General features: G+C 37.3%; 1 protein-coding gene across 5 annotated transcripts in view; it reads left to right on the top strand.

The window, feature by feature from the left end:
* The window catches only part of kremen1 (kringle containing transmembrane protein 1), a 129164-nt gene extending 106602 nt beyond the window's left edge, over positions 1-22562 (top strand). The window contains exons 4-13 of one of the 5 annotated variants that reach the window (XM_087250957.1): positions 2676-2800; positions 5077-5230; positions 7936-8045; positions 8146-8368; positions 12322-12534; positions 13730-13814; positions 14276-18736; positions 18854-19597; positions 19949-20122; positions 21485-22562. In XM_087250957.1, the coding sequence (XP_087107083.1) occupies positions 2676-2800; positions 5077-5230; positions 7936-8045; positions 8146-8368; positions 12322-12534; positions 13730-13814; positions 14276-14432 (1067 nt within the window). In that variant the 3' untranslated portion in view covers positions 14433-18736; positions 18854-19597; positions 19949-20122; positions 21485-22562. 5 annotated transcript variants of the gene reach the window in all.
* The last annotated feature ends 5144 nt before the right edge of the window (positions 22563-27706 follow it).

Raw genomic sequence — 27706 nt, 5'->3', positions numbered from 1 at the left:
TTTGTGATGTTTTTAACACTCTGATTAATGAGAGGAACAGACGGCGGATTATATTGTACATGTCTGTGTTTAGACAAGCTGGAAAGTTGTAGAATTTGTACAGTCTTTGTCTTTTGAACTCTTCGTATAGCCGTTTAAAATATGCCGATTTTTAATTATGTTACATTTGCATAAAAATTAAAAATGCTCAGTGGTTAGCACTGTCGCCTCACAGCAAGAAGGTCACTGGTTTGAGTCCCAGCTGGGCCAGTTGGCATTTCTATGTGGCGTTTGCACTCTCCCTATGTTCACTTGGGTTTCCTCTGGGTGCTCCGGTTCAACCACAGTCCAAATACATGCGGAATAAGTTATCTGGGTTAGTGAGATTGGCAATAGTGTATTAGTGTGTGTAAATGTGAGAGTGTATGGGTGTTTCCCAGTACTGGGTTGCCGGTGCATAAAACATAAGCTGCAATAGTTGGCTGTTCATTCCACTGTGGCGACCCCTGATGAAATAAGGGACCAAGCTGAAGTGAAATGAAATTATTTGAACCTTATTTTTTTCATATAAATATAAGTGTGTGTTCATTAAACAGCATAAACTATTGAAGTAAAACACTTTTGCGCAGACACAGTGAGCTGGAATGTGTGTATACTCTGTATGTGTGTGTGTGTGTGGCCTGTTTAAGCCTCAGCGTGTATCCCTTTGAAAACAAAACGAGTCTTTGTATGCTGCGAGATGAACAAGGCCTGTGCGAGTCTGGACTCGTTTAGAGATGTTCATGAGGAGCTCTGGAGCTCAGTGTCTAAGAGCGAGTCTCTTTATCTTTATCACCAGTCTGCCATCAAACCTTTCACTTCAAGCAACACTGTCATCTTCAAAACCATTTCAGTAGAACAGATACAAACACATTCACACAAATGGATCTCAATTATGCATTTTTTTTGCATGAAAGGAATGTATTTGTGTACCCAGATCCTCTTGCTATATGGTTTGTATAGTGTTCTAAAGGGTTTTTTTTTATCTCTATGTGGTTGGTTCTATGATTAAAGGTGTCATAAGCTACGTACCCAAATGGCACACTATACACTATGCACTCATGCACTCATGCACTATGTACTTATGCACTTACACAGTCAACAGGATAGTATATGTATGTAGTGTTGTCCCAAATGGCACACTAATGTTTTTTTACTAAACGGAAATTCAAATGGTTTCCCTCAGCTGTACTTACACATGCGCAGCGCGACCAATTTTCAGAATAGTTCAATGTTTTCCACTGTGTGGATTAATACTGAATGTGTGTTATTATTGGGGTTAGGGTTAAGAGTAGAGTAATATGCTGGTGTTTAACCGCATTGCTTTAATGCATTCCTGCATTGGGCTCTCACATACTCTGTGCTACTTCGTAACCATGGTGGGCGTTTCTTTCTGTCTTGTGCTGAAACCTTTCGGCCAATCACAACAGACTCGGTCATCGGACCAATCACACAGATTAGCATCACGCAAAGGAGGGGTTTTGGAACAAATGAATCATTGAACAAATCATATGGGAGTCGTTGGGATAATTAGGTAAAAATAAATGCATATTATAAGACAATGAAAATGTTTTTTGACCTTGCATGAATATCAGCCTGTTGTTGGAGACCCCAAAACCAAAATATGACCTTCTGTAATGCATAACAGGGGCTCTTTAAGTAAAAAAAAAAAAAATCTGTTTAAGAAAATGTACTTTTATTTTGTAATCCCTGTAATTCTTTTTGAGAATTACAATTGATTGTTACTAATGTCAATTAGAAACAGCTTGTGGTTTTAATCTGTAACCTTCCTGGTTCAACATGGACATGGGCTGCGTCCGAAACCGCATACTTCCATACTATATAGTACGCTAAAATCAGTATGCGAGCCGAGTAGTATGTCCGAATTCATAGAATTCGAAAATCAGTATGCGAGAAATACCCGGATGACTTACTACTTCCGGCAAGATTCTGGAGTGCGCATCCCATGCACGCTGCGCTATCCCATAATGCCCCACGAGAGAATTCATGAATGGAAGGGAGGCGACGCAACTGACGCAGGTAGGTCATGTGACCATGACAAAATGGCGGATGTAGTACGTCCGAATTACATTAATACAATACTTTTCACATTCATACTGTATAGAACGTACTTTTCTAACGGCCAAGCAGTACGTTTAAATTCAAATGCAGTACCTACTGAGTAGTAGACGGTTTCGGACGCAGCCATGGTCTTTATCTGGTTGGCAACTGGTGCTATTTAGGCAAACACACACACTTGACACTAAAATGCACTTTTAAACATTTTCTAGATTCCAACACACTCAGTCTGTCTTTTCCCTCCTGACCTCTGTTCACTCATTGAGTTCATTATTAACAAAACCCCCAGAATCCATCTGCACATTCCCCAAGGATGAGGTTTTAGTCACATAGAGCGCTCCCCATCAGGCCATGCGTGCTGTTTTAATCATAGTTCATAAAACACCTCAGTCTTTAACACACGTTTCCAGACCATTTACCGGCAGAGAGAACTTAATGATTTGCAAGTGTGTCTGTGTCACTGAATTTAATAGTGGCTGATGGTTCTATATTTTAACCACATTATGTCTGTGTCATGGTTTCCAGTGATTTTTATGTTGTATTTTTTTCATTGATAGATTTCTTCTCTTCTCTTTTAGTGCCAGGTAACCTGGGCTGTTTTAAGGACAGCGGTGATCCGACACCTTTATCTGGAAGCCACCAAACCTCCACCAAACTGACCATTCAGAACTGCATCAGCTTCTGCCGCAACCAAAGATACAAGGTATGAATTTAGGTTTCATGAAAATAAAAAAGAAAGTTTTTTACATGTTAGTATTAGTATTGTTAGTTTTCAAGATATCTATAAGCTAGTGTGCTCCAAAACAGTGGCAAAATTCGCATTTAGAAGATATAAAAGATGTTTGTCACTTCCACCTAAATGGATTAACGGTTTTATTCATGTCACCTCATACTTCATCACATCCTCATATTTCTCATCACATCATAACCAATCAAATGCTCTCTAGTATCTGACATGCCCCGCCCCCTTCAAGACGCTTCTTATTTGTTTTTCAGTTGATGCACTTAAGCTCAACCACTCTCACTGGCAGAGCTGTGATGAAACAAAACATTATTGGCTGCTTTTTAAAAAGGGCAGGAGCTACTCTGTCTTACCCTCTTTTCGTATTTTGGTTGTGATTACGTCAAACATCCAATAAAAATGCATATTTTAAAGCCCTTCATGAAACCTTAAAGGGAAATACAGTCAATAGCATGTGATTCAAAGCAAAAACATAGTGATCATAGCAAATTTCCAGAGTTTTGATTGGAAGTGATTTCCTCCTTGTCATTTTTATTATTTTTTATTATCACTATATTTGGCAAATTACAATAAAATTGAGTTATTGTGTGGTCATATACAGTGCTCAGCATATATGAGTATAAACCTCTCATTTAAATGAAAAATATTAAATACAAAATTTAAAAAGAGAAAAATTCAAAAGAAAAAAAAAAAAAAAATATATATATATATATATATATATATATATATATATATATATATATATATATATATATATATATATGTATATATATATATATATATATATATATATAATTTGTTGACATTTTACTCAAAAAAAAAAAAAAAAATCAACCCGGGCTCATTGTGGAAATGTCCATTGTGGAAATTTCTGGAGACCGCGAAATACGTCCCGGGAGGTACGTATTCGAGCAGTTTTTGTTTTCGTGAATCCGCTAGAGGCAGCTGTGCGCACTTTTTCACATCTCGGACGCCTCTCAGGAGCCCGCGCCGTGCGCGCCCATGCTGTTCTCGCGTAAAAAGCTGCCGGAGGCCACTGTAGAGCGGCCATCAGTCCAACTGACTGGCTGAACGAATGAACGATCGACCGCCCTCCTCCTTCCCTAAACCCAAGTGACGATTTGCAAAAGCCGCCCAGAAAAAAAAGCAAAAGCCCTCGTTTGATTTTGACCGCGTTTTCGGATCTCGCCCCGTTGCGCTCTCTCTTTTGGATCTCGCCTCATTCGCTTTCATTTTTTTGGATTTTGTTTTTCATCTTACCTGAGTTCTGGAACCGCTCTTCCCCGGACTCGATCCCGGTCGTCGCCGTGGCCAGCTCCTCCTCCCTCCAGGCTTCCGCTCTGCCGACGTAACGCTGCGAGCTAAGCGGACAAACTGGTTGAGGCAGGAAAGCCCTCCACATGGAGGCGAGCCGTCAGCCGGCGAGCGCGAAGAGGAGGAGCGGATCGGCGTCACACCGCCCCGCAGCGTTTGCTCGATTAAAAAAAAAAATGCGGCCATACGTACCTCCGGCCACATAAATCGCGGTCTCCAGAAACGTCCGCGGGGCTACGTTTCCAGAATGAGCTTGGGTTGAAAAAAACTGTTTTAATAGAATGGAATAGAATAGAATAGAATAGAATAGAATAGAATAGAATAGAATAGAATAGAATAGAATAGAATAGAATAGTATATAATAGTATATAACAATATATAATGTATATTTGTATGATCAGCCATTCTTTTACATATATTTTAATCTGGTTTGTCCCAGAACAAGGTCAAAATATGTTTGTGCTTAATGTTTGCATAAATATATACAGGGTATATGTTACACTGAAGGGCAATGGAACATTATCTTAACTGATATTTTAATGTCATAATATCCCAAAATATTTTACTTGCACTTATTTTGCTTTCTATGTATATGAAATCTCATTTGTAAATGTGATTCAATTGACCTTGAGCCTGATATTTGTGCTGATTAAAATGCATAAGAAGAACCTCTTCTCTGGAATTGTGTTTTTTCCCCTGACTTGTTCAATTTATTTATTTATTTTTCAGTTAATAAAATGACTCAGCTAAAAACACACAAAAAAATCAATATTTGTTCTAGATGTAATCATGTGCATCAACTTGCGTAGGAAGAAATCAATAACACATATTGTATTTTGCGTCCCTTTCTGATTGCCCTCACCCCAGAATTGTCCTGGCATGAAGACGAATTATGAGTTTCTGATTCGTATGTGTTTTTCCAGCTTGCCGGGATGGAATCAGGATATGCTTGCTTCTGTGGCGATGACCGTGAATATCACCGTCACGGTGATGCTCCGAACACAGAGTGTAACCATGTGTGTTTTGGAGATCACACTCAGCCGTGTGGAGGAGATGGACGCATCATCGTCTTTGACAGTACGTTTTCAAACCGTCATGACCTGTGCAGGGGACACAAAGCACAAAGTGCCCCTATTATGCTGTTTTAAAAATTCCAGTAACACTTTACTTGAAAGGTTGTTCATAAAGGTTTAATAAAACCTTTGTAATTAATAGACAAAAACAGGTTGTGATGTATTTGTTTATGCCAAGTTGTCACAACAATGTCAACTTTGCATTTGAATGTCTTAACTGAGTAAATGACAGTTGTTATAAGCGTGCATAAAATCTCATCCACATGTGTCATGTCATGATTATAAAGGCTTCATGAAAGTCTTTCGAACACTCCCTTCAAGTAAAGTGTTACCAATGTTTCTGATTGTGTTTTGAGGGTCTCCTATAATAACCTTAAACCACTCCTGAGTCAATAAACTTACATCTTCCCATGAAAATATGAAGGTGCATCACCATCAGTGTCTGAAATGGTTTGATAAAGAGTCCTGTCTATTTACACTCCGCCTTTCCAAGAGCCTGCTCTACTCTGATTGGTCTGATGATTTCAAACTACTCTGAATGGTTAGATGACGCCAACCTGATTTTACTAAATTGGACAGGTTGCTGAATTAACATCTATGTGTGTCCTGGAACAACATTCCAATAGGCCGATTAAAATTAAGGCATACCTGTATGTTAACCGTTTGTCAAGTTTAGGTGTATGGTTAGGTTTATGCATTTCTAAATGATCGTTTTCCAACTATTATTATTTTGGGAGTAATTTACAGTTATGGTTCGGTTTAGTTGTAATCAAAATTATCTTCCAGGATCAACGTACACTCACCGGCCACTTTATTAGGTACACCTAATGAGTTGGACCCATTTTTGCCTTCAGAACTGTCTTAATCCTTTGTGGCATAGACTCAACAAGGTACTGGAAATATTACTCAGAGATTTTTTTTCATATTGACATGATAGCATCACACAATTGCTGCAGATTTGTCAGCTGCACAACCATGATGCGAATCTCTCGTTCCACTACATCCCAAAGGTGCTCTATTGGATTGAGCTCTGGTGACTCTGGAGGCCATTTGAGTACTGTGAACTCATTGTCATGTTCAAAAAACCAGTCTGAGATGATTCACACTTTATGACGAGGCATGTTAAAAAGGCAGTCATCTACTTCTTGGGTGGCATTAAAGGGTTAGTTCACCCAAAAAAATTAAATCATGTAATTATTATTATCATATAATTAGTAATTATTCGCTGTAAAGTTGTTTTAATCCAAAGACCTTCAATCAATGTCAGGCAAAAATTAAGATATCTTAGATGAAACCCAAGAGCTCTCTTGTCCTCCATAAACAGCAATAGAGACCAGAAAAGGAATCAAAAACATTCATTCATTCATTTTCTTGTTGGCTTAGTCCCTTTATTAATCTGGGGTTTATCAGCTTATCCAGCACATTTTTACGCAGCGGATGCCCTTCCAGCCTCAACCCATCTCTGGGAAACACTCACACACACACTTGTACACTACAGACAATTTAGCCTACCCAATTCACTTGTACTGCATGTCTTTGGGCTGTGGGGGAAGCACCCGGATGAAACCCATGCAAAAGCAGGGAGAAAATGCAAACTCATTAAAAGACAACTGTGCACAAAGTTATTTTTACAGTTTTGCCACAAAAAAAAAAAAAAAAGGTTCTCGAAACTGCGTATGATTACAATTGAACCACAAATGTCACATGGAATGATGTGTTAACTATGGAGTTTGGAGTTTCTTGAGTTTGAAACTCTCTGGACCATTGCAGTTTATGGAAGATGAGGGAGCTTTCGGATTTCTTCTAAAATATTAAAATTTTTGTTTCAAAGTTAAAAAATTTGGATTACTCAAAACTAGGATTAGAAGTTAATAACAGAATCTTAATTTTTGGGTAAACTAGCCCTTAAAGGTGCAGCATGTAAGTTTGACACCCAGTGGTAGAACTAGGTATTGCACTCCTGGTTCAAAACACATTTTCACTCGGCACCTCCTCTGACGACTCTAAGCAAGAGCAGGATGCCAGATTGATGACACCAACAAGTGTGTGCCTGACTATCAAGCCTAAAGGCTGATTTAAACCGTGTTCTAACAAAAAAAAAAAGAAATGGCACACGGCAGATGGAATATTTTCTATATTATATTCCATATTAAAATGTAAATATTGTCGTGTTTCATCTGGTGCAAATCTCATCACGTAGTGTGCAGTTGCAAAGTAACCTGCCCACCATATTATTTGCAAATTAATAAAACCATCCTATGGAACTCTAAATCCAAATCTCATTTCAGAGTCTGTTACTGTCCACTGGAGGTCACATTTTCGGTCACAGATGCACACTTTGAGAAACTTCCTGTCTAAATGAATTAAATACACTGTTTTCCACCAAGGCAACCTAAAATGTACTTATAAAATTAAGAGGTGCTGAAATATGATTAGCTAAACTGGCATTGGGCGGGTTTAACAGACCAAAATAAAACAGACGGTCCAGCACAGAACACAACTTCAAAGCAGGATATCTGACTTCAGAATTGTTCAGAAAAGTCAAAAACTTACATACAGCACCTTTAAAGGTTTTGCTAAATGAGCAAACTATTTTTTTTATGTGGATTGCCTCATACTCACTAAAATGCAATTCCAATTTTTCCATTTATTTTAATTTAATTTTGTTACTTTGTTAAAAACCTAAAGCTCTTCACTCTTCTCCCATAGCAAAAGTAGGTGCTTGTGGAGGAAACTTCACATCGCCTTCAGCAGTGATCTACTCTCCCGACTTCCCAGGCAAATACAGGTCTGGCAGTGTCTGCTACTGGACCATTCAGGTACTATTCATCTTTTAATATCCTAATGGAGAAAGAGCTCACTAGAGCCAAAATACATAATATGTATCTGGCATACTGACAGCTGTCTTCACTCTTCCAGGTTCCAGGTTCTTCTGTTATTCTGTTCAACTTTACTTTCTTCAGTATCGTGGACCAAAAAGACATGGTGGAGCTGTTGGATGGTAAAACCAACCAGGTTGTGGCACGATTTGACGGCCGCAATCCCCCACGGGACATCGTGAATATCACCGCAGACTTTGTCATTTTGTATTTTTACTCCGACAGGACAAATGAGGCACTGGGGTTTTCTGTTGTTTATCATGGTGAGAATTTATATGATTTGTGTTTAATGACATTTGACTCAGTTTTTACATTTTGGTCATATCACTGCATGCAATGTAATAGAACATTCTCTATCTGCTTAAAATGTTTAAAAGGGGTCAATAAAATTGGAGAAAGAATAATACTTTTAGAATAATGCTTAATAAAACCTAATAGCATTCATAAAGGCATTGACACTGCAAAAAAATGCTTTTCTTACTTACATTTTTTAATTGTTTCTAGTCAAAATATCAAAGCATTTCTAAATTAAGAAGGAAAATAATATTGTCTTATTTAAGAAAGTCAAAGTCAAGTCAAAGTCAGTTTTATAGTCAGTTTAAGCACATGTACAGGACATACAGAGAATCGAAACTGCGTTACTCTCAGAACCTAGGTGCCTAGCATGTAATATTAATACAAAAAGTATAATTTTAAAAAGAAATTAATTTGACAAATAATATGTCAAAATTAAATAATCAAATAATATGTCAAAATTGAGTGAATATTTCATAAAAACAAGTCAAATAATCTTGTTTTTCCTTTTGACAAGATTGGTAGAATAATCCCCACTGGTAGATTATTTTGCTTGTATTAAGGGGGGGAAAACTACTTTATAGCCCAATAACTCAAATAATCTTTTTAAATACTGTGTTAATAAAAGGTTGTATATATTGTTGACTTTTGCAGTTCATCTTGCAGATATATGGCATTAAAATTATATATCAAAGCAGAAAAAATCTGTCATTATGTTTCTAAATGTCATCAAACACACTCAGTTGTTGTGTGACTTAAAAAACAGAGAGTTAATATGTATAGACAGTGCTCTCTGGATGCTTTTTGGTCATATCTATACAATTTTCAGGCAAGCTGTCACTTTTCTGCTGTTTTGTTTTTGGGAGGCAGAGTTCAATAACCACAATCTAAGGAAGAATAAAAGGGAGTGGGAAGTATAAAATGGAAAAAAGCTTTTTCTGAAAGAAAAGGTCAGCGAAGCAAATTGGCTTTCACTATTCATAGAGCCTTTTTTCCCCTGCAGGCAGAGTTCGATTCAAACACCGCACACTGCGTTTATATCTGCGTCTAAATGAAAGACGTGATGTTATTTTGAAAGAGCTGAAAAATTTCTCTCCATAATGTCCGGGGGGACGTCAAAAGTGATGTTCTGCATTTTAATCAGGTGATGCATATCCGAACAAGCCATGCTTTTGGCTTCTGGTTGTGTTTCGTTAGTCGATTACCATAATAGTACAGGGCTGTTGAATGCTTGATTCTGATTGGTAATGGCCATAGTAGTATATGCAGTTATTTTTAGATAAGCAAACAGCTGAAGTAGTTCCAGGCAGGTCTTGACTGCATTACATATCCCTACACTTAAGGGTTTAAGTAAATTCACAGCCTACAACAGCAAAAAACGTTCTGGATAAGATGTGCAGGAATCTAATTGTACACAGAAAATTGAAAGGCAAAGTCGAAATATTAATAGTGGAAGGGAATGAATAGATTTTCCCAACCTGCAAATATTAATCGAAAACCAAATATAAAAGTGGACATTTAAGCACTTTAACAATGTGATCAATGATTAAATCGTAGATGAATATCTACAATATAGATGTAAACATTGCCGAATTGGAACTCTGACAAGGACATGACTGTTTTAAATGACTGAAAAACATTTACTAGTGCAGCATATGGATCGCAAGTGCACACAATTTACAGTTTGTGATAATATCTCTTTTTTGTTCTGTTTATATGTGATCCAAATATTCCTAGCTTGAAACAGACAGAAATGTAAGCGGATTATGCTGCATATTTATGGAAACCTCAGGGTAGCTGCCATTACTGCTCATTGTTTTTTGCCCACCTGGGGCCTCATGTGTCAACGTTGCATACGCAGAAAAACTTTGCGTACGCCAGATTTCACCCTTACGTTTGGATTTACTAACGATGAAATGAACATGAGAATGTGCGTTGGTCCACGCCAACTTCATGTCAGCCGTACGTGCATTTCTTGTGTGTGTTGTTTATTTCCATTGGCGACTCCTAGAGGCAATTGTGTTAAATTGCACACTACAAAGTATCTTTGAGCCGTGCAATGACAGCTATATTGGACGGTATCATCCGCATGTCTAGCAGGTATATAAGGTTTTCATAACATGCAGTTTACCAGCCAAACATTAAAGCACAATTTGCAGCGATCGCCGGTTTTCCCAATCTAATGGGAGCAATCGACTGCACGCACATTGCTATAAAGGCGCCATCTGAAGATGAGTTTGCAATCGTGAATCGGAAACATTTCCATTCAATAAATGTGCAAATAATATGTGATGCTCAAATGGGCTTAACATAATACACACACTTATTAATGATTCCTACTTGTCTTCCTCGTGATGAAGAGTAGGCAAAATCTGATATGTATTGGAGGAAAGCAGAATGAGTTCATCAGACGCTGGATTCGAACCGAGTTCATGATCAAATGTGTCAAAACATGATGCCATGTGCTTTACGAGCACGCTCTCTTTAGTCATGTTGTCTCTGTCAATCAAACGGTGATGGATGGGAATCAATCAACTAGCTCATTCCAACAAGGTGTGCTATTTGCTCTTAGCTTAAATAGACACTACAAAATTTTACACCTTTACATCGGACCATTTCTTTTTTAATTCACTCACAGTGCAATGTTCAGACCCCACTGCTTTTGCCATTGCTTTTTTGTTTGGTTTTGCCAAAGTAGCATCATTTCCATATTTATTAGGTGGAGGAGGCAGGGAGGGGTTTTGCACTCGAGCATGTGCGCTCAGTTTCACGTTAAGTCGGATGAACAAAAAGAATATGCGTGGGATTCCGCGTACGAAGTGTTTCATACATCTGAATTTTTTACTGCGTACGCACATTTACAGCTTTGTGCGTGCGCAATGTTTTAGTATGGCTTCAACACAAATCTTTATACATGAGGTCCCAGGTCTCCACACAGATCATGGGACTTAAAACACAAATCACATGACTGCAAACCACTTGCATACTCACATAATTGTAAACAAAGAGATCGCTGTCATTTAAGGATAAGATTTGATGCCAGGAATAAGTTACCTCTGACATTACTTCAAAGACCACCTTGATCAGACACAGCATTATTTAGAGGTTGATATTACAAAACAAGTATTTTTACGATTAATAAAATAAATAAATTTAAATATTTTAAATTTAAATATTTTAATGTAATAATTAAATAAATTTTTAATTGACAAGATGAAGTGTGATCACATCCTCTAGAAAGCACCATTAAAAAGGTTGGCATCATAAACTTGCATTAGCTTGGGAAACCAGGGGAAAAAATCCCTTTACAAACAAAATTTATAAGACAGCTGCTGTGAAATTTTATTGGTGGATCCAAATATGAAGTTTAATCGTAAGCTTAGCCAAGAATTTTAGAGAATTTGATGCGTCCCCATCAGGGCTTGACATTAACTTTTTTGATCACCAGCCACTGTGGCTAGTAGATTTCCTACATTACTAGCCACTTGCCATTTTCACTAGCCACAATTTTGTTGCTTGAAAAATATATTTTATATTAATAAATGTGACTACTAATCCTCTCATAAGGTATTCAGTCGTGCTGCTTTTCGATTCTAAGATCACATTTGCACGCATATTGGGCCATGCTTATTGTCGAACCCTGCTTTAAGAAAACTACAATGTAAAAATTATTTCCAACCTGCCAGAGTGGCTAGTGGGTGCGGCTGTCTAACCTGCTAAAGCTGAAATCTACTCGCATTTGGCGGGTGTTAATGTAAAGCCCTGGTCCCCATTCAAAGATACCAGATGCACTTGCATACATTTAAGGCATTTCAAAAAATGTCCGCTGAATGAAGAAAACTTGCCTCAAAGCGACTTTGGCATTATTTTCTAACAAGTCAACTGGCAGGTAAACAATTCCTCCTTTCTGAACTCTCCACAGCTTTAAGAAATCCAGCATTCAGACCTGAAGAGGAGGACAATGGTGATGAAGAAGACACAAGTACAATGCGGCCGAACTCAGGAAGCACTACAACAAAATCAAACACCAGTCAGAGTGGAAAGTCCTCCCATCTCTACTACGTGATCACATCAAGTCCTGCAAACATGCCAGGTCAGTGGCATGGACCAGGCCGGACTGCGGGCCACAACACCAGTATGTGTTCAGTTTCCTTCATTACACTTCAGTTCTGATACTCTTACTCCTCCTACTTTTCATGCTAACAAACTAGATGTAGCAGTAGTTATGTATTGGCTCAGGCAATTGGTACTAAGTATATTGGAAATTATTTTAGGAGTTGATTAAGTCAAGTCAAATTATAAAGTCAAGGCAATGTATTATATTTATATTGTATTAATATATATTAATATAGATTTATTTGTTTATAATGCTCAAAAATGCTTCATAAATAGTGATACAAAGCAATAAATATATTTCCTTTTACAGTATTTACAAGAACAAAATGAAGTGATCAGAAGTGATTGTAAAGATTTTTATAATAGAATGTAAAGTCCAAAAATTAATAAATAAATATTTTGAAAAAAAAATGTGTTTATCATTTGGAAAATCTATTCGGAATTGTAAAACTTCACAGCTTTCCCAGTACTGGGTTGCAGCTGGAGGGCTATCCGCTGAGTAAAACAAATGCAGGAATTGTTAGCGGTTCATTCCATTGTGGCAACCCCTGATAAAATAAAGGGACTAAGCTGAAAGAAAGTGAATGAATGAATGAATGAATGAATGAATGAATGAATGAATGAATATTTCACAGCATTACAGTTGCTGCATTTGTGTTAAAAATAAGACACTGCTTTTAAAAACATTAACATTGAAATAAAAAAAAAATACAATAAATAAACTTACTGACCCCAAACCAGGGGTGCCCAAACTTTTTCTTATGAAGGGCCAAAATCCAAGCTTGATAAAGAGCTGTGGGCCAAAGGTAAATATAGCAAACTGTGTAACATTAAAGTTGCCATATGTAATATATTTGCTACAATTATAATGTTGTTAAACATTATTTAATCAATTTCATATAAATTCATTATGATTTTACAACTTTTTTTATTCTACTTCTAAAGTTAACCAATCTTTATTCAAGTCAGTGATCTCAAACTCAATTCCTGGAGGGCTGCAGCTCTGCAGATTTTTTTCTCCAACCACACCCAACTCACACCTGCTTAATCGTCTCTCGTAGTCTTGAACACCTTGATTAGTTGGATCAGCTGTGTTTGATTAGGGTTGGAGCACAACTGTGCAGAGCTGCGGCCCTCCAGAAATCCAGTTTGAGACCTATGATTTAAGTAATCCCTTTCAGTACAACTTCAAATAAATGTGTCATGTTTTACAGTGTGGACCATCTATGCGTTAGCTGCCCTGCTAACGCTAACAGTCATAGCCATGGTCGCTAAACTCCTCCTGCATCTTACTGTAAAGTAAGTACACGTGCATGCTTGCATTTTTTATATGCAAACCGGGGACATTTTCGAAGCCATTAGTCAAAATAGCACTGAAATCTTACTTGTGATTATCTCTGAGTTAAAAAAATGGGAACAATAGATTCTGTATGTTTATTACTGCTAATCCAAACAGCTCCAGTCTTTGGCAAGACAAAACCAGTGTTCCCAGAAAACAGAAACATCTAGTTGCCAAAATAATAAAGTGTCCTATAAAGAATCATGATGATTAAATTGACTAGCTTATCTTCCTCGTTGAAGGTTTTATTGCTGTTAAAAGGACACTGATTTGATTTGCTGCTTTATCAGGGCTGTGTTGTCAGATTTATAGTGTCCGTTTTTGCTCTACATAGACATCTTCCTGCACATTTTGCATATCATTTGCTCTAAGCATCCATAATCATTTGATATATATCAACCGTCTTTTTATACCTTCTCAGGTCACCATCCATCCCGTCAATAAGTGGGTCAGAATCATGCGCACAGAGCACTACATCTGAACCCTGGATCATCCTCTACAGACCTTCCACCATCTCTCTGTTCAAGAAGAAGCTCAAAAACCACCACGGAGACCTCAGCCCACTTGTGGGAAACTAACCTCAACGCCTCTGACCTCTACGGCTGCACAAAGGATGTATACACTGTACGCAATGCTGGTCTTCTGCTGCTGGGCTATAAGAAAGACATCCAACCGAAATGACCCGAGCAGGCCTCAGTTGATCGATTGTTGGGTAACTAATGAATAAACTGTGCAAAAAGAGCTTGATTCCACTGGCTGAAGCGCTTACTCTCAATTTGCATCTCAACCAATCACCAATCATGTGACAGGTGCACATATAAACCAAGAGATTTGATTAGCAAAGGAGTTCTGGGATGTTTCCGTAGCCGCATGTCAGAACGAACAATGACCGTTGGCGGAAATAAAATGGATAGTGGCTCAGCCGTTTCTGCAGGTGCTTTCACAGAAGTGATCGACCGATAAGCATCTGCATGAAAGAAAGCAGGAGACTCCCTGTGGAGCACACTCTGAAAGACAAAACCACTTACATAACCAAAATAATGCCACGGTGCCCAAGCAAGCCCATCTAGAGGAGAGATACGATTGTGTTTCAGATGCTCTTTAACCTCTAATGTAGGTCACCTGTTGTCGAGGAGCACAGAACTCCTTTCTTCAGCTGGCTGAATCGGTGGAGGATTGATGTCACAATCATGTCGGGAGCAATTCAGACTCAAAGTGAACAACAAAAAAAGTCTCTCTTGAGAGAGAAAGAGAGATTCAGCAAGATGGACTGCGGAGATCCAAAGCCTGAAATTGCTACAAGTTGGGCAATGTTCAAAACAAGCTATGTTCGAGACATCCCTGTGGACCTCGCTTTCGTCTCTCGTTGTTTGTGTTGGGTTTGATCTTTCTGCATTGCCTTTAAGTGCCTTCAGGATTGAAAAAAACTCTAAAAAAAACAAACAAAAAAAAACTCTTGTCTGTCTTCTAAGCTGTCACAATGTCTCAGTGATGTAAACAAGCATTAATCCTTCACACCATTGAATTGCAAATGAGAAAAAGCACCACCGAGGAAGTGATTTTCTTCTTCTTGGGGATTCTTGAGATGAATCTAGTCTTGTGGGTGTCATTGGGCCATGTTATTCTTGTCAGGTCTTTCGACTTGAGCAAGAGAAGCATTGTGATGAACATTGTGTAATTCTGTGTGGGAACAATCAAACGGCATCCCCTTTCAATCCACTCCCCAACAGAGGCAGTGGTGAAATTCTTCCAAAACAATTTGCTCTTTCTCTCCCTTCACCACAACTTAAGCTCTCACATTCTGAAGCACATTTCCAGCCAGTTGAAAACCATACAGATCACTGCACTGCTAGCTGCGGGGATTGAGAATGTTTCTCAGAAGGAACGCTAGTTCTAGTTAAAAAGATCATCCAATAATTCAAAAACATTCTGTCATTTTCTCAGCCTCATGACTTCCCAAACCTATATGACTACCTTGGAACACAAGAGAAGATGTTTTGAACAATTTTTGACCATGCATTGAAAGTCAGAGGGATACAACACAAAATTTAGTTATGGAAGGCAACTATTAAAAGCTGTTGGGATAAACCAAACCAATACACTAGCCACTCAGATGCGGTCAAGCTACACTTTCTACCCTATTGACTTCCATTCATGCGTATGGGCAAACACAAGTTAATTTGGCAAGTTTCACAAGTTGCTGTGTTCCAGATAGGCAAGGGCAGGTAAAAGATTCTAGCGGTATGATAACCTTTGATAAAACCGTGACTTTTCCAAACCGCGGTAAACCGTCAAACCGATTATTGTCCGATGCCTAGTTCCAAAGTTCAAGCTTGGTGAACTCACTTGGTGAATGAGCGATCAAAACGTGACCTCTCTGCAAACGCTCATTTCATCAGTTTCACATCACCTTGTTTTAACTTACCCGTTTCACAACATCGTTTGACAGAATTTTGCATGGTCGAACTCTAGTGTGACCTTAGCATTAGTGTGCCGGCTTCACTTGCTGAAACACCAGTTGGAATCCCGTTAAGAGTCTGTAGAGATTTTGACTGTGTCCCCTGGCAATGGTTAGACGAGGCTGAGGAGAGGGTGGCATGGTGGTTAGCACTGTCACCTCACAGCAACGTCGCTGGTTCAAGTCCTGGCTGGGCCAGTTGGCATTTCTGTGTACAGTTTGCATGTTCTCCCCATGTTGGCATGGGTTTTTTCTGGGTGCGAAGGCTTCCAGAAAGTTGAATAAACTAAAATGGCCGTAGTGTATGTGTGTGAATGTGAGACTGTATGGGAGTTTCCCAGTACTGGGTTGCATCTGGATGGGCATCCACTGCGTGAAATATATGCTATGATTAAGTTAGCAGTTTATTCTGCTGTGGCGACCCCTGATAAATAAAGGGACCAAGCCGAAGGAAAATGAATGAATGAGTTTGAGGAGGCCCCCTTAAAACACAGGGTCAACTCAACTCAATTTATTTCTAGAGCACTTTCAACCAACCACAGTGGGTACCAAAGTGCTGTACATAAAAACACATAATACATGCAAACAAACAAGAGACCAAAATACATAAACGCACAACACATGATTAAAAGCTTAAGAATATAAGTGTGTTTCAGTGACCTCTGAAATGACTCAAAAGTTTGAGATGTTCTTATGGAGAGCAGAAGATCGTTCCAAAGTCTTGGAGCTGCTACTGAAAAAGCTCTATCACCTTGACATTTCAAGCGTGATCATGGAACTTGCAAATAGAGTTAAACCCTAGAGTGAAGAGGTCTTACATGTTGGTGTATATTATTAGCTCAGAAATATACTCAGGGGCCAGGCCATGGAGGGATTTAAAAATATACAGCAGTACTTTGACTGAATTCTGAATGTGCCGAAACTGGATCGGTAGCCAGTGTAGGGAAACCAGTACAGGTGTGATGTGCATTTGTTTTTTTTTTGTTTTTTTTCGTGCCTGTTAAAAGCCTGGCAGCTGAGTTCTGAACCTGCTGCAGTCGAGAGAGAGGGAGGCCTTACTCACACCCAGATACAATGCGTTGCAATAATCCAGACAAGAAGAGATGAAGGCATGAACAGCCTTCTCCCTACCCTATCCCGATGTCTCTATCTATGACTCTCTAATGAGTGTAAGGTTTAGAGGTTTTGAGTGTTATAGAGCCCAATTAATAAGAGCTGTGTGAGTAAAGCCCAAAGTACGGATGGCCAGTAATGGCCAAAATTCCATTTTATGAGTAATTTTATTTCAACGTAACAATATATTTAACAATATCAACAAAAAAGATTGTAATAAAAAATGTAATACTTTATACATGAAAAGGCCTGTAGATTTATGTCCATAGTAGATGTTTTGTTCTTAGATAAAACTTTGTATTAAGCCTGGTTTATACTTCTGCGTCGGGTGATAGGTGTGACCCACGGCGCGTGCCTTATACTTATACTTATCTTTGTGTTGCTCTGCAGTAACACTTCCGAAACATTAGCCGGCAGTGAGGTTTTTATGTTCCTCTTTGTCGAGTTTCTTCGTTGATGTTTTGCTTTTTCTGAACACTTCCTTAATGTAGAAGTAGCTCTAACTCGCTCATTTTGAGGTGTGAACTGGCAGACGTGCAACAACTTTAATCATGAGGTAAAAACAAAACAAAACTTTCCATCAGGAGCTCCTCTATGGGAATCGACACTTGTAAACACTCGCTCCATCTGGCTCGCGCAGCTCTCTGTCGAGCCCACACTCGTCAGCGCTACCAAGCTGGCCAATCTAAGACGTGTCGTTACATTTTTTGAGAGGTGCGCATCAGCGTCGGCAACAGCCACAGTGAGGGTTATGCGTCCACGCGCAGGCTGTGCTGAAGCTTGATGGAGAAGTATAAATCAGCCTTTACTGTAACACAGCATTCCCAGAATAAACATCTCATGGGGCAGACACTAGGACCCAGTTGGAGACACATAAGTTAGCCACACCCTCTAGTTTACATTATATTAATATCACCATACTTCCCAGCTCTAGCCAAAAGTTTACTTCGCCTGTCCACATTTCATGCGCAGTCTTTAAAATGTGATATTGGTCATCAGGTGTTACCATGGGGTGCCCAAACTCAGTTCTGGAGGGCCAGTGTCCTGTAGATTTCAGCTCCAACTTGCCTCAACACACCTGCACAGATTTTTCTAGTAAGTGCTTGGTTAGCTTGCCCAGGTGTGTGTGATTGTGGTTGGAACTAAACTTTGCAGTACATGGGCCCTCCAGGACAGAAATTTGGCATGCCTGTCATAGACACTTGCTTCTTGCTTTTATATGTATAGCATCCAAGCAAACAATTTTCTGTTTATTAGACATCTAATAGACATCTCAACGTAGCTTGACTAAAACAAAGCTAAACTTGGACTGTCAATGAAAATCTAATAGACGCCTAAGAATAGCCCAAAACTAGACCAGTCGTCAAATAAACAGATTAGACAGATTTTACATGTGTAGTCATTAATTTCTGTTTATTTGACGACTAGTCTAGCTTTGGCCTATTCTTAGACGTCTATTATATTTTCACTGACAGCCCAAATTTAGCCTTGTTTTAACCAAGACGACTATGTTTAGACGCCTATTAGACATTTTATTAAAAACAAAAAAAAATGCTTGCTGGGATCTACACCGACAGGAAAATTAGGCTGCTTCCAGATGTTGTGTGTACAACAGCACAAGCCCAATGTGAATATTGAAACCTAATGCGTTCTCCAGGTAATACTGCACGTGGGTCAGACTTTTGCATTTGTGATTATCCCCAGTTAACTATATTTTGAAAGTGATGTGGAATTGGCTATACATGAGAGAAAAGCAGTGCAAAAAATTATAATTTTCAAATCTTAAACTCGATTGCCTTGGCCTCACATTAGTAAACAAACATGTAGTACCTTTTCCTTTTTATCAAAAACTATTTGGAGAACCAGTATGTATGCAAGGAGCAATACCAGTAGCCAATAAGTGAACTGCAGAGACAAATTTAGTGAATTTAGTTTTTGAGAAACTAAAGTTTTTGAATCAAATTACTCTGAATTTACTCATTTACCTAAATGTAATGAATGAGCCCCACTGTATCCAACTGACTTTCATTGTATAAACAAAAAAATGTGAGTGATTGATGACAGAAATGTTTTTTGTTTTTTGTTTTTTTGAGTGTACAAACATCAAATGTCATGACATTCAGCTTGCAGTTTTGTACTTAGTTCTGTGCATAATATGTAATGTAAGCTTCAGTGGCCCTTTAATCTAAAATTTCTTTTGACAACAGTCAGCATTCATTGTGATGAGCATTACCATCGCATTGGACAAAAAAGAAATTCACCACATTAAGCACTTTATTAGCGAAGTACTTATCTTCTATGTTTTATGAGAAACCAAAAGCATTTTTCCAAACAATTTACAATGATTGTATCTAAACTTGCTTCTTCAAAATCACTATATTGTACAACAGAACAACTCTCAAATTCAACTCTTGGAGGGCCGCAGCTCTGCATAGTTTAGCTCCAACCACCTCCAGCTCACACTTGCTTAATAGTCTTTAGTAGTCTTGAACAGCTTGATTAGGTTGGAGCAAAGCTCTGCAGAGCTGCGGCCCTCCAGGAATCCAGTTTGAGACCTATGCTGTAATACAACCTCAGTTAAATGAACACTCCTTTTTTTGGAAATATATTTTAATTTTGCATCTGTAGACAGTTGAGTTTCACAATTTTTAATCCATTCAGCTGATCTCCAGGTCTGGCAGGAACATTTTTAGCTTAGCTTAGCATAACTCATTGAATCGGATTGGACCATTAGCAAAAAATGACCGCAGAAAACCTTTTTTTTTTTTATTTAAAGGTTGACTTTCCTGTGGTTACATTGTGTATTAAGATTGACTGAAAGTTTAAAGTTGCTACTTTCTAGTCTGATAAGGATAAGAACTATACTCTCATTCTGGCGTAATAATCAAGGGACTTTGCTGCCATACCATGGCTGTAGCAGGTGCAATGATATTACGCAGCATTTGAAAATACACTGGAATAAGAGAGAATCTTTAAAACAGGATAATTATCAAATCATTTTCAAATTTTAAACTAAATGCTAATGGTCTAATCCATTTCAATGACTTATGCTAAGCTAAGCTAAAAGTGCTCCCATCCAGACCTGTGTTTTTCGACTAAAAATGGTAAAAACTAAACTTGTAATCTCTAGAAGTCTTCTAGAATTAGCCTATTTCCAAATAAAGTGGAGAGTTTCTTTAAGCAAGTACTCAATCTAATGCAAACATGTCATATTTGTCTGACCTGATGATGTATTTTGGTCGTGTTCTCAGCCTCGGTTTGACAATAGACTTTTATTTTACAACTCCCCTAAACAGCTGAGTTTCACTTTTCTTAATTTATTCATCTGATCTCCAGGTCAGGCAGGAGCACATTTAGCTTAGATTAGCATAAATCATTGAATCGGATTAGACAATTAGCCTTTCCTCTAAACTGACCAAAGGGTTTTGTTGATTTTCTTATTTTAGCTTGATATATCTGTAGTTAAATTGTGTACTAAGACTGACAGAAAATTAAAAGTTGCTATTTTCTAGGCCGATATAGCTAGGAGGTATACCCCTATTCTCGAAAAAATAATCAAGGGACTCTTCTGCCATACCATAGCTGTTGCATGTGCAATGATATTACACAGCACCTGAAATTACACTGGCATGAGAGAGAATCTTTAAAACAGGAAAGTTATCAATTTTTCAAAAATTATTTTGAATTTCAAACTGAAATGCTAATGGTCTAATCCGTTTCAATGATTTATGCTAAGCTAAGCTAAAAGTGCTCCCGGCCAGACCTGTTTTTCGACTAAAAATGGTAAAACTAAACTTGTAATCTCTAGAAGTCTTCTAGAATTAGCCTATTTTTAAATAAAGTGGAGTGTTTCTTTAAGCAAGTACTCAACCTATTGCAAACATGTCATATTTGTCTGACCTGATGATGTATTTTGGTCGTGTTCTCAGCCTTGGTTAAATGAACACTATTTTGTTTTGACTATAGACTTTTATTTTACATCTCCCCTAAACAGTTCAATTTCACAATTTTAATTCATTCATCTGATCTCTGGGTCAGGCGGGAGCACATTTAGCTTAGCTTAACATAAATCATTGAATCGGATTGGACCGTTAACATCTTGCTTAAAAATTACCAAAGAGTTTTGTTGATTTTCTTACTTTAGCTTGATATATTTGTAGTTAAATTGTGTACTAAGACTGACGGAAAATTAAAAGCTGCTGTTTTCTAGGCCGATATAGCTAGGAAGTATACCCCTATTCTGCTGCCATACCATGGCTGTTGCAGGTGGAATGATATTACACAGCACCTTGAAATACTCTGGAATGGGAGAAAAATTTTAAATAGGAAGATTATCAAATCTTTTTTTAATTTTATGACCAAAATGCTAATGGTCTAATCCGTTTCAATGATCTATGCTAAGCTAATGTAAAAGTGCTCAAGGCCAGACCTGTTTTTTGTCTAAAAAATTAACTTGTAAATTAAAACTAAACTTGTAATCTCCAGGAGTCTTCTAAAATTAGCCTATTTTCAAATAAACTGGAGTGTTTCTCTAAGCAAGTACTCACCTATCCAATCAAAATGCAAAGATGTGATATTTGTCTGACCTGATGCTGTATTTTGGTCGTGTTCTCATCTGCACTCTGTTAATTATTTCATACTTCGTCATACCCAGAGCTCTGCAGTGCCCAGGGCTGCCCATGCATGCTAAAGTATCACAGAGAGAGAAAGAGACAAACCCAAAGTGACAGGTTAAATCTAACAAGGTCACATTCGTCTGGAAAGGCTGGTGAATAATGCAGAAACCAGGCGTACATTTAGATCGCAAAAACCCGAACGCCATAGCACTTTTAGTAGTGGAAAAAAAAGTGTCATATCCTTCTGTGGTTTATCACAATGTCAGTGGGCTTTCTTTCTGAGAAACCGAGATAGGAATCCCAACAACTTTGGGAAAAGGGATGCTTCCAGGGATAATAATAAATAAAAAAAAGATGTTGTTTTCATGGAATTGTAAATAAAATAGTGAGAATTTTAATTTATACCATAAATTATTGTTATTTTGGATGTCAAATGGGATATAATCTATCTTTTGTATAAGTACCTTTGTAGTTTTTATTTAATGTGTCCTGAGTGCGAAAATAAATATGCATGTTTCTTATGCCTGTCGTGTTTGACTTGTCACTTGTGCTTTCTTTATTAATGACGACACACAGTCATTTACATAGTGAAGAGGGATTTACAATGCAAATGAGTTGCTTTAGGAGACTCTCAAATTTGCTTGCAAGATGACCAAAGTTGCGCACACAGCCACAGCTTTATTAAACAGATATGACAAAGGGGGAAATATGCAAACAAGCATGCAACTAGACAGACCTCCAAAACACTAACATCTGCTGAAGAGGAAAAAAGCGAAGGAAGGAAGAAATTCAGCTCTGATGTTTTCTTCGTTTCTCAAATGCTTATCAGATAAAATGACTACCAGACGCAGAGTGGATGCACAAACAAAGCCTGTATTACAGGCCCCATGTGTAAGCCATTTCCCCCTCTGTGTGTCCAAGTGTGTGTGTGTGTGTGTGCGTAGTCACAGCTGCCCACCTGCAGATGTTCATAGTATGTGAGGTGAAAATATTCACAAAGCGGTACAAGTTAACGCAAATATGAATCACAGAAAAAAACTAGTTGATTACGTTAAGTTACCTGAATAAACCAGACCCTTATAGCCAGGGAGGGTTCAGGTGATTCGAAAGACCCACCCCGCTGCACTCTCAGAAATAAAGGCATGCGAGCCGTCACTGGGGTGGTACCTTTTCAAAAGGTAAACATTTGTACTTAAAGGGTTCATATTGGTACCTCAGAAGTATATATTAGTACCTAAAACTTTTAAGAGAAACACTTTTGTACTTTTTAAGTACTAATATGTACCCTTGAGGTATCAATATTGACCTTTAAGGTACAAATTTGTACTTTTTAAAAAGGTACCACCCCAGTGACAGCTTGCATACCTTTATTTCTGAGTGTACTGACAAAGGTCCAGTATTTGTCCCATACATTAGCTCATTTGTTCTATTTTGAGTGTTATGCCATCATAATTTATCATAATAACCCATTAAAAAAGGCTTTAAGACCTGCTAGTGAAGTCAACTTTCACTGTATTGTTGTAGAGAAAACATTTTACCAGTAACTTTTATTCTAAATCTTGGACCTTATTCTTAAAAGACAAAATGACCAATAAAATGTTGTAAAGCACCAAAGGCAGCCCATATTAATGTTACCTATAATACTTAATAGGCTATTGTTGTTATCTAAATATTTAAATGTACTTTTTTAAAAGAGAGACTAGAAAAATGGCGAAGTTCTACATTATTATCATTATTATTCATTTTTTATTATTCAAATGCCAAAATTCTGACTGAAGCAAGTTTTTAGGCCAGTTTGTTATTTGCCTAATAAATGACAATAGGCCACAGTTTTTAATTTAATACTTTACCAGATTCCTGTTTTTTTTTTACCCCCTCATGAAATATGATGTACTGAATTTGCATTTTAAATATAAGTAGCTTATTTTTCATGTTTTTATTCTAAATCTTCAGAAAATATTTAAAAAGTGACCATCTGCCAAACTAATCCAGCAATCTTGCTTAAAATGTTTCTTGCTAAAACGCAGTATTTAAACCTCTTGATTAAATAGAAAATTAGTCTAAAAACTGCAAAAAGTCGTGGCGACCCCGGATTACAGTTTTTCTCAGTGGCTTTGGTGCATTTCTCACTACACTATTTACATTTGCACAACACTTAATGCATTTCTCAAAACAAATAGTCATTTGTGCACATCATAGTAGCAGTTTCTCATTCCTTCCAACAAATTGCAAATGCTTTTGGACATGCATCAATTGCTTTGATGTGACTGAGAAAAACTGCCAAAAAGAAAATGAATGAATGAATCAATGAATGAATGAATGAACTGCAAAAAGCCCACTTTTTTGAGGAAAAAGAACCACCCCCTTCACCAGGCTGACTGTGGTCATGTTAACTATTATCTTTGACTTTGAGTGCTGATTTAAATGGTGTTTGCCTGAATATACTATAACCCAAATTAGCCTTTATTTTTACTTATTAAATTACCTCACATAATGTCACTCATAAAGTCTTTCCAATGTTTATTTACACTGAGTTCACTCCGAAGCAACACTTCAGTTTTCTACAAGCATGACTATGAATACGAATCCTACAGTGACACCTACTGATAGGAGTTACAAAACACTTTATTTTATTAGTATGTGTTGAAGATACACAGACAATTTACAGTCATTGGTGTTGAAGGAGCACTGTTAGCCTCACAGCAAGCACTAGCTCCTCACAGTTGGCATTTCTGTGTGGAGTTCGCATGTTCTCCCCGTGTTGGCGTGGGTTTCCCCCGGGTGCCCTGGTTTCTCCCACAGTCCAACGACATGAATTAATTAACTAAATTGGCCGTTGTGTGTGTGTGTGTGTGTGTGTGTGTGTGTGTGTGTGTGTGTGTGTGTGTGCGTGTGTGTGTGCGTGCGTGCGTGTGTGTGTGTGTGTGTGTGTGTGTGTGTGTGTGTGTGTGTGTGTGCGTGTGTGTATGGGTGTTTCCCAGTCCTGGGTTACAGCTGGAAGGGCATCTGCTGTGAACATATGCTGGATACCCTGCTGAAAAAATCTGCATAGACCAGCATGGGAATCATGCTGGTCAATGCTGGTTTGGCTGGTCTACTTGCTCGGTCTTGCTTGTGATGGTGGTAGACCAGCCTTGTCTTGTTAAGATTAATTCAATTGTTTGTTTCTGTTTAAATTTCTGAAATAAAAAAAAAAAAACTGAAATTAAGCTAGCATTGTCAAGCAGTGCTTTAAAAGAAGTATATTAATATATTGTCAAGTTTTTGGCCAGCAATAAACCATACACCATATAAAACTTTGAAATGATCATGCTTCATCTGCATTGATACAAGTGCGAGATGAATACGGTACAATATTGTGTGGGTTGTTTAATCAAATAAAATTGCAGTAACATTAGAAAGCCGTTTGTTCAGTTGTAGTTTCAATCTCAGTTACAACCCTTAAAGCCATTGTACACTTAGGGTAAGTTGGCGATTCATTCCGCTGTGGTGGTGACCCTGATTAATAAAGGAACTAAGCCGAAAGGAAATGAATGAATGAACAAATATGAATTACAGACAAAAAAGTTGATTAACAGTTACATTATTTACCTAAATAAACTATTATCTTTGAGTAGATTTCACCCAAATAAGCCTTTACTCATTAAATGACCTCAGTCACAAACGTTCACTGCAGTTTTCTATAAGTATGACTATGAATATGAATCCTACAGTGCCACCTAATGGTAGGAGTAACAGAACACCATTTCATTTGGGATGTGCTGAAAATTTATTTAATAAATGGTAGATGACATGATATTTTAAGCAGTGCTAGCAGTAAAACACTGAAATATGTACACACACGTGTAACTTGCATCTTAATGTATTAGTGAGCCTTAAATTGCCAAAGCATAACCTTTTTACAGTAAGCTTGGATAAATATTCAATTCTATTCAATTTATGTTTAATTCTGTAGCATTTTTACAATGTAGATTGTGTCAAAGCAGTTTAACATAGAAGTTCTAGTAAATTGAAAATGTGTCCGTCCAATGATACTAAAATAATCAAATGGAATAAACAAATTGATCATTAAATCTGTATGTGTAAAATATTTAATGCCAATTATTATCACATAAATTACACAGTAAAGAAAGAATAGTGAAATAATCAACATATTTAGCAATAGATTCTGTCTACTAAATATTTTCTGTTTAAAATGCAGTTATTATATATTACAGTTTTTCTCAGTAGCTTTGATGCATTTCTCCCTACACTATTTACATTTGCACAACAGTTAATGCATTTCTCAAAACAATTAGTCATTTGTGCACATCCTAGTAGCAGTTTCTCACTCTTTTCAACAAATTGCGAATGCTTTTGGACATGCATCATTTGCTTTCATACAACTCTCTGCTGTTTAGAACATTATCATCTGCTTATGTCATGTCAGTCAAAATGAACTAAACGTAAATGCTGAATAGTCATTCTATATAAAACTAATAGTCCTCATTTCATTACTTGACTCATTACATACAAAAATGTTGAACTAGTTGTCAAAATCTGTCAAGCCAATTTTTTTAAACAAATTTAAATCTTTATTTTCCTGAAAATGTCTTTAAAATTGAACAATTTGATGAATGATTTACAGACCTGTGTATGTTGTAGGCTCAGTTCCAATATGTTCTGCAAAATAGTTTACAGTTGTGCACAGCTCTACCTAAAGGGAGTTTATGTTTGTTGTAAATAAGGGTGTATTTATTTTTTGCACAATGCTGTGAATAAATTAGAATTGCAAAGAGAAAATGCAGTAAAAATGTGAAACATACATATTCAGTGTCTTGTTCTCAGATACCTCACTAAATGCAGTGATGTATCATTTTCAGGAAGTGTCACCAAAATCTGACTTTTTTTTTTTTTTTTTGCATTGAAAAGAGAGTACACTGTCATAATGAAAACATGACTGAGCCATTTGACTATCTTGTTCATAAACAATGGTGACAGGACTTTTCATTTTGATGACACTGACACTTTAATTGACATGAATACTTGCTTTTGTGGAATGAACTATCCATTTTGAGCATGTGACGTGCTTTTGCAGGTTATTAGCTAGGTTTTGCAGTTTGTACTAATTGTTTTGAGAAAATCATTAAATGTTGTGCAAAAAAGCACTAGTGTTGTGAGAAACGCACCAAAGCGACTGAGGAAAAACTGTAAATAACATTTATTTCACAGTTCCCCCCTTTGTGACATAATAATGAAAAAAAAAAGACAATTACAATATAAAAACAGTAATAAATCAAGTAAAGTTTGTAATACATATACATATAATTATTCATATATTGTTTTATATTTTATGTATTTTATTTATTTTAATTTTATTATTATATATTTTATTCAAAAAGATTTTTTTTCCTGCCAAATGAAATTAGTGTGCAGTTTACACAGTTTTCCCCTCTTTTGTGTGATGATACACAGTAATGAAACAAAAATTTATAAAAAGATAAAAGCTTAAAGTAAATCTTTCACATTTAAAATTTACTTGTCACATACAGAGTCATGCGCAGTATGATATGCAGTGAAATGCACAGATTCGAACTAATCGATAACCTTTTATAGATAATAGACAACCCTCTTTCTAATGCAAAAAACATTCAGAATTAATTTAATTTGAATTAATATGGGGTCG

This window comes from Danio rerio, chromosome 5 (assembly GCF_052040795.2).
Source record: "Danio rerio strain M-AB ecotype USA chromosome 5, GRCz13ab, whole genome shotgun sequence".
Lineage (NCBI taxonomy): Eukaryota > Metazoa > Chordata > Actinopteri > Cypriniformes > Danionidae > Danio > Danio rerio.
The sequence above is the reverse complement of the archived record's forward strand: the minus strand, read 5'-3'. Positions and strand labels throughout refer to the sequence as shown.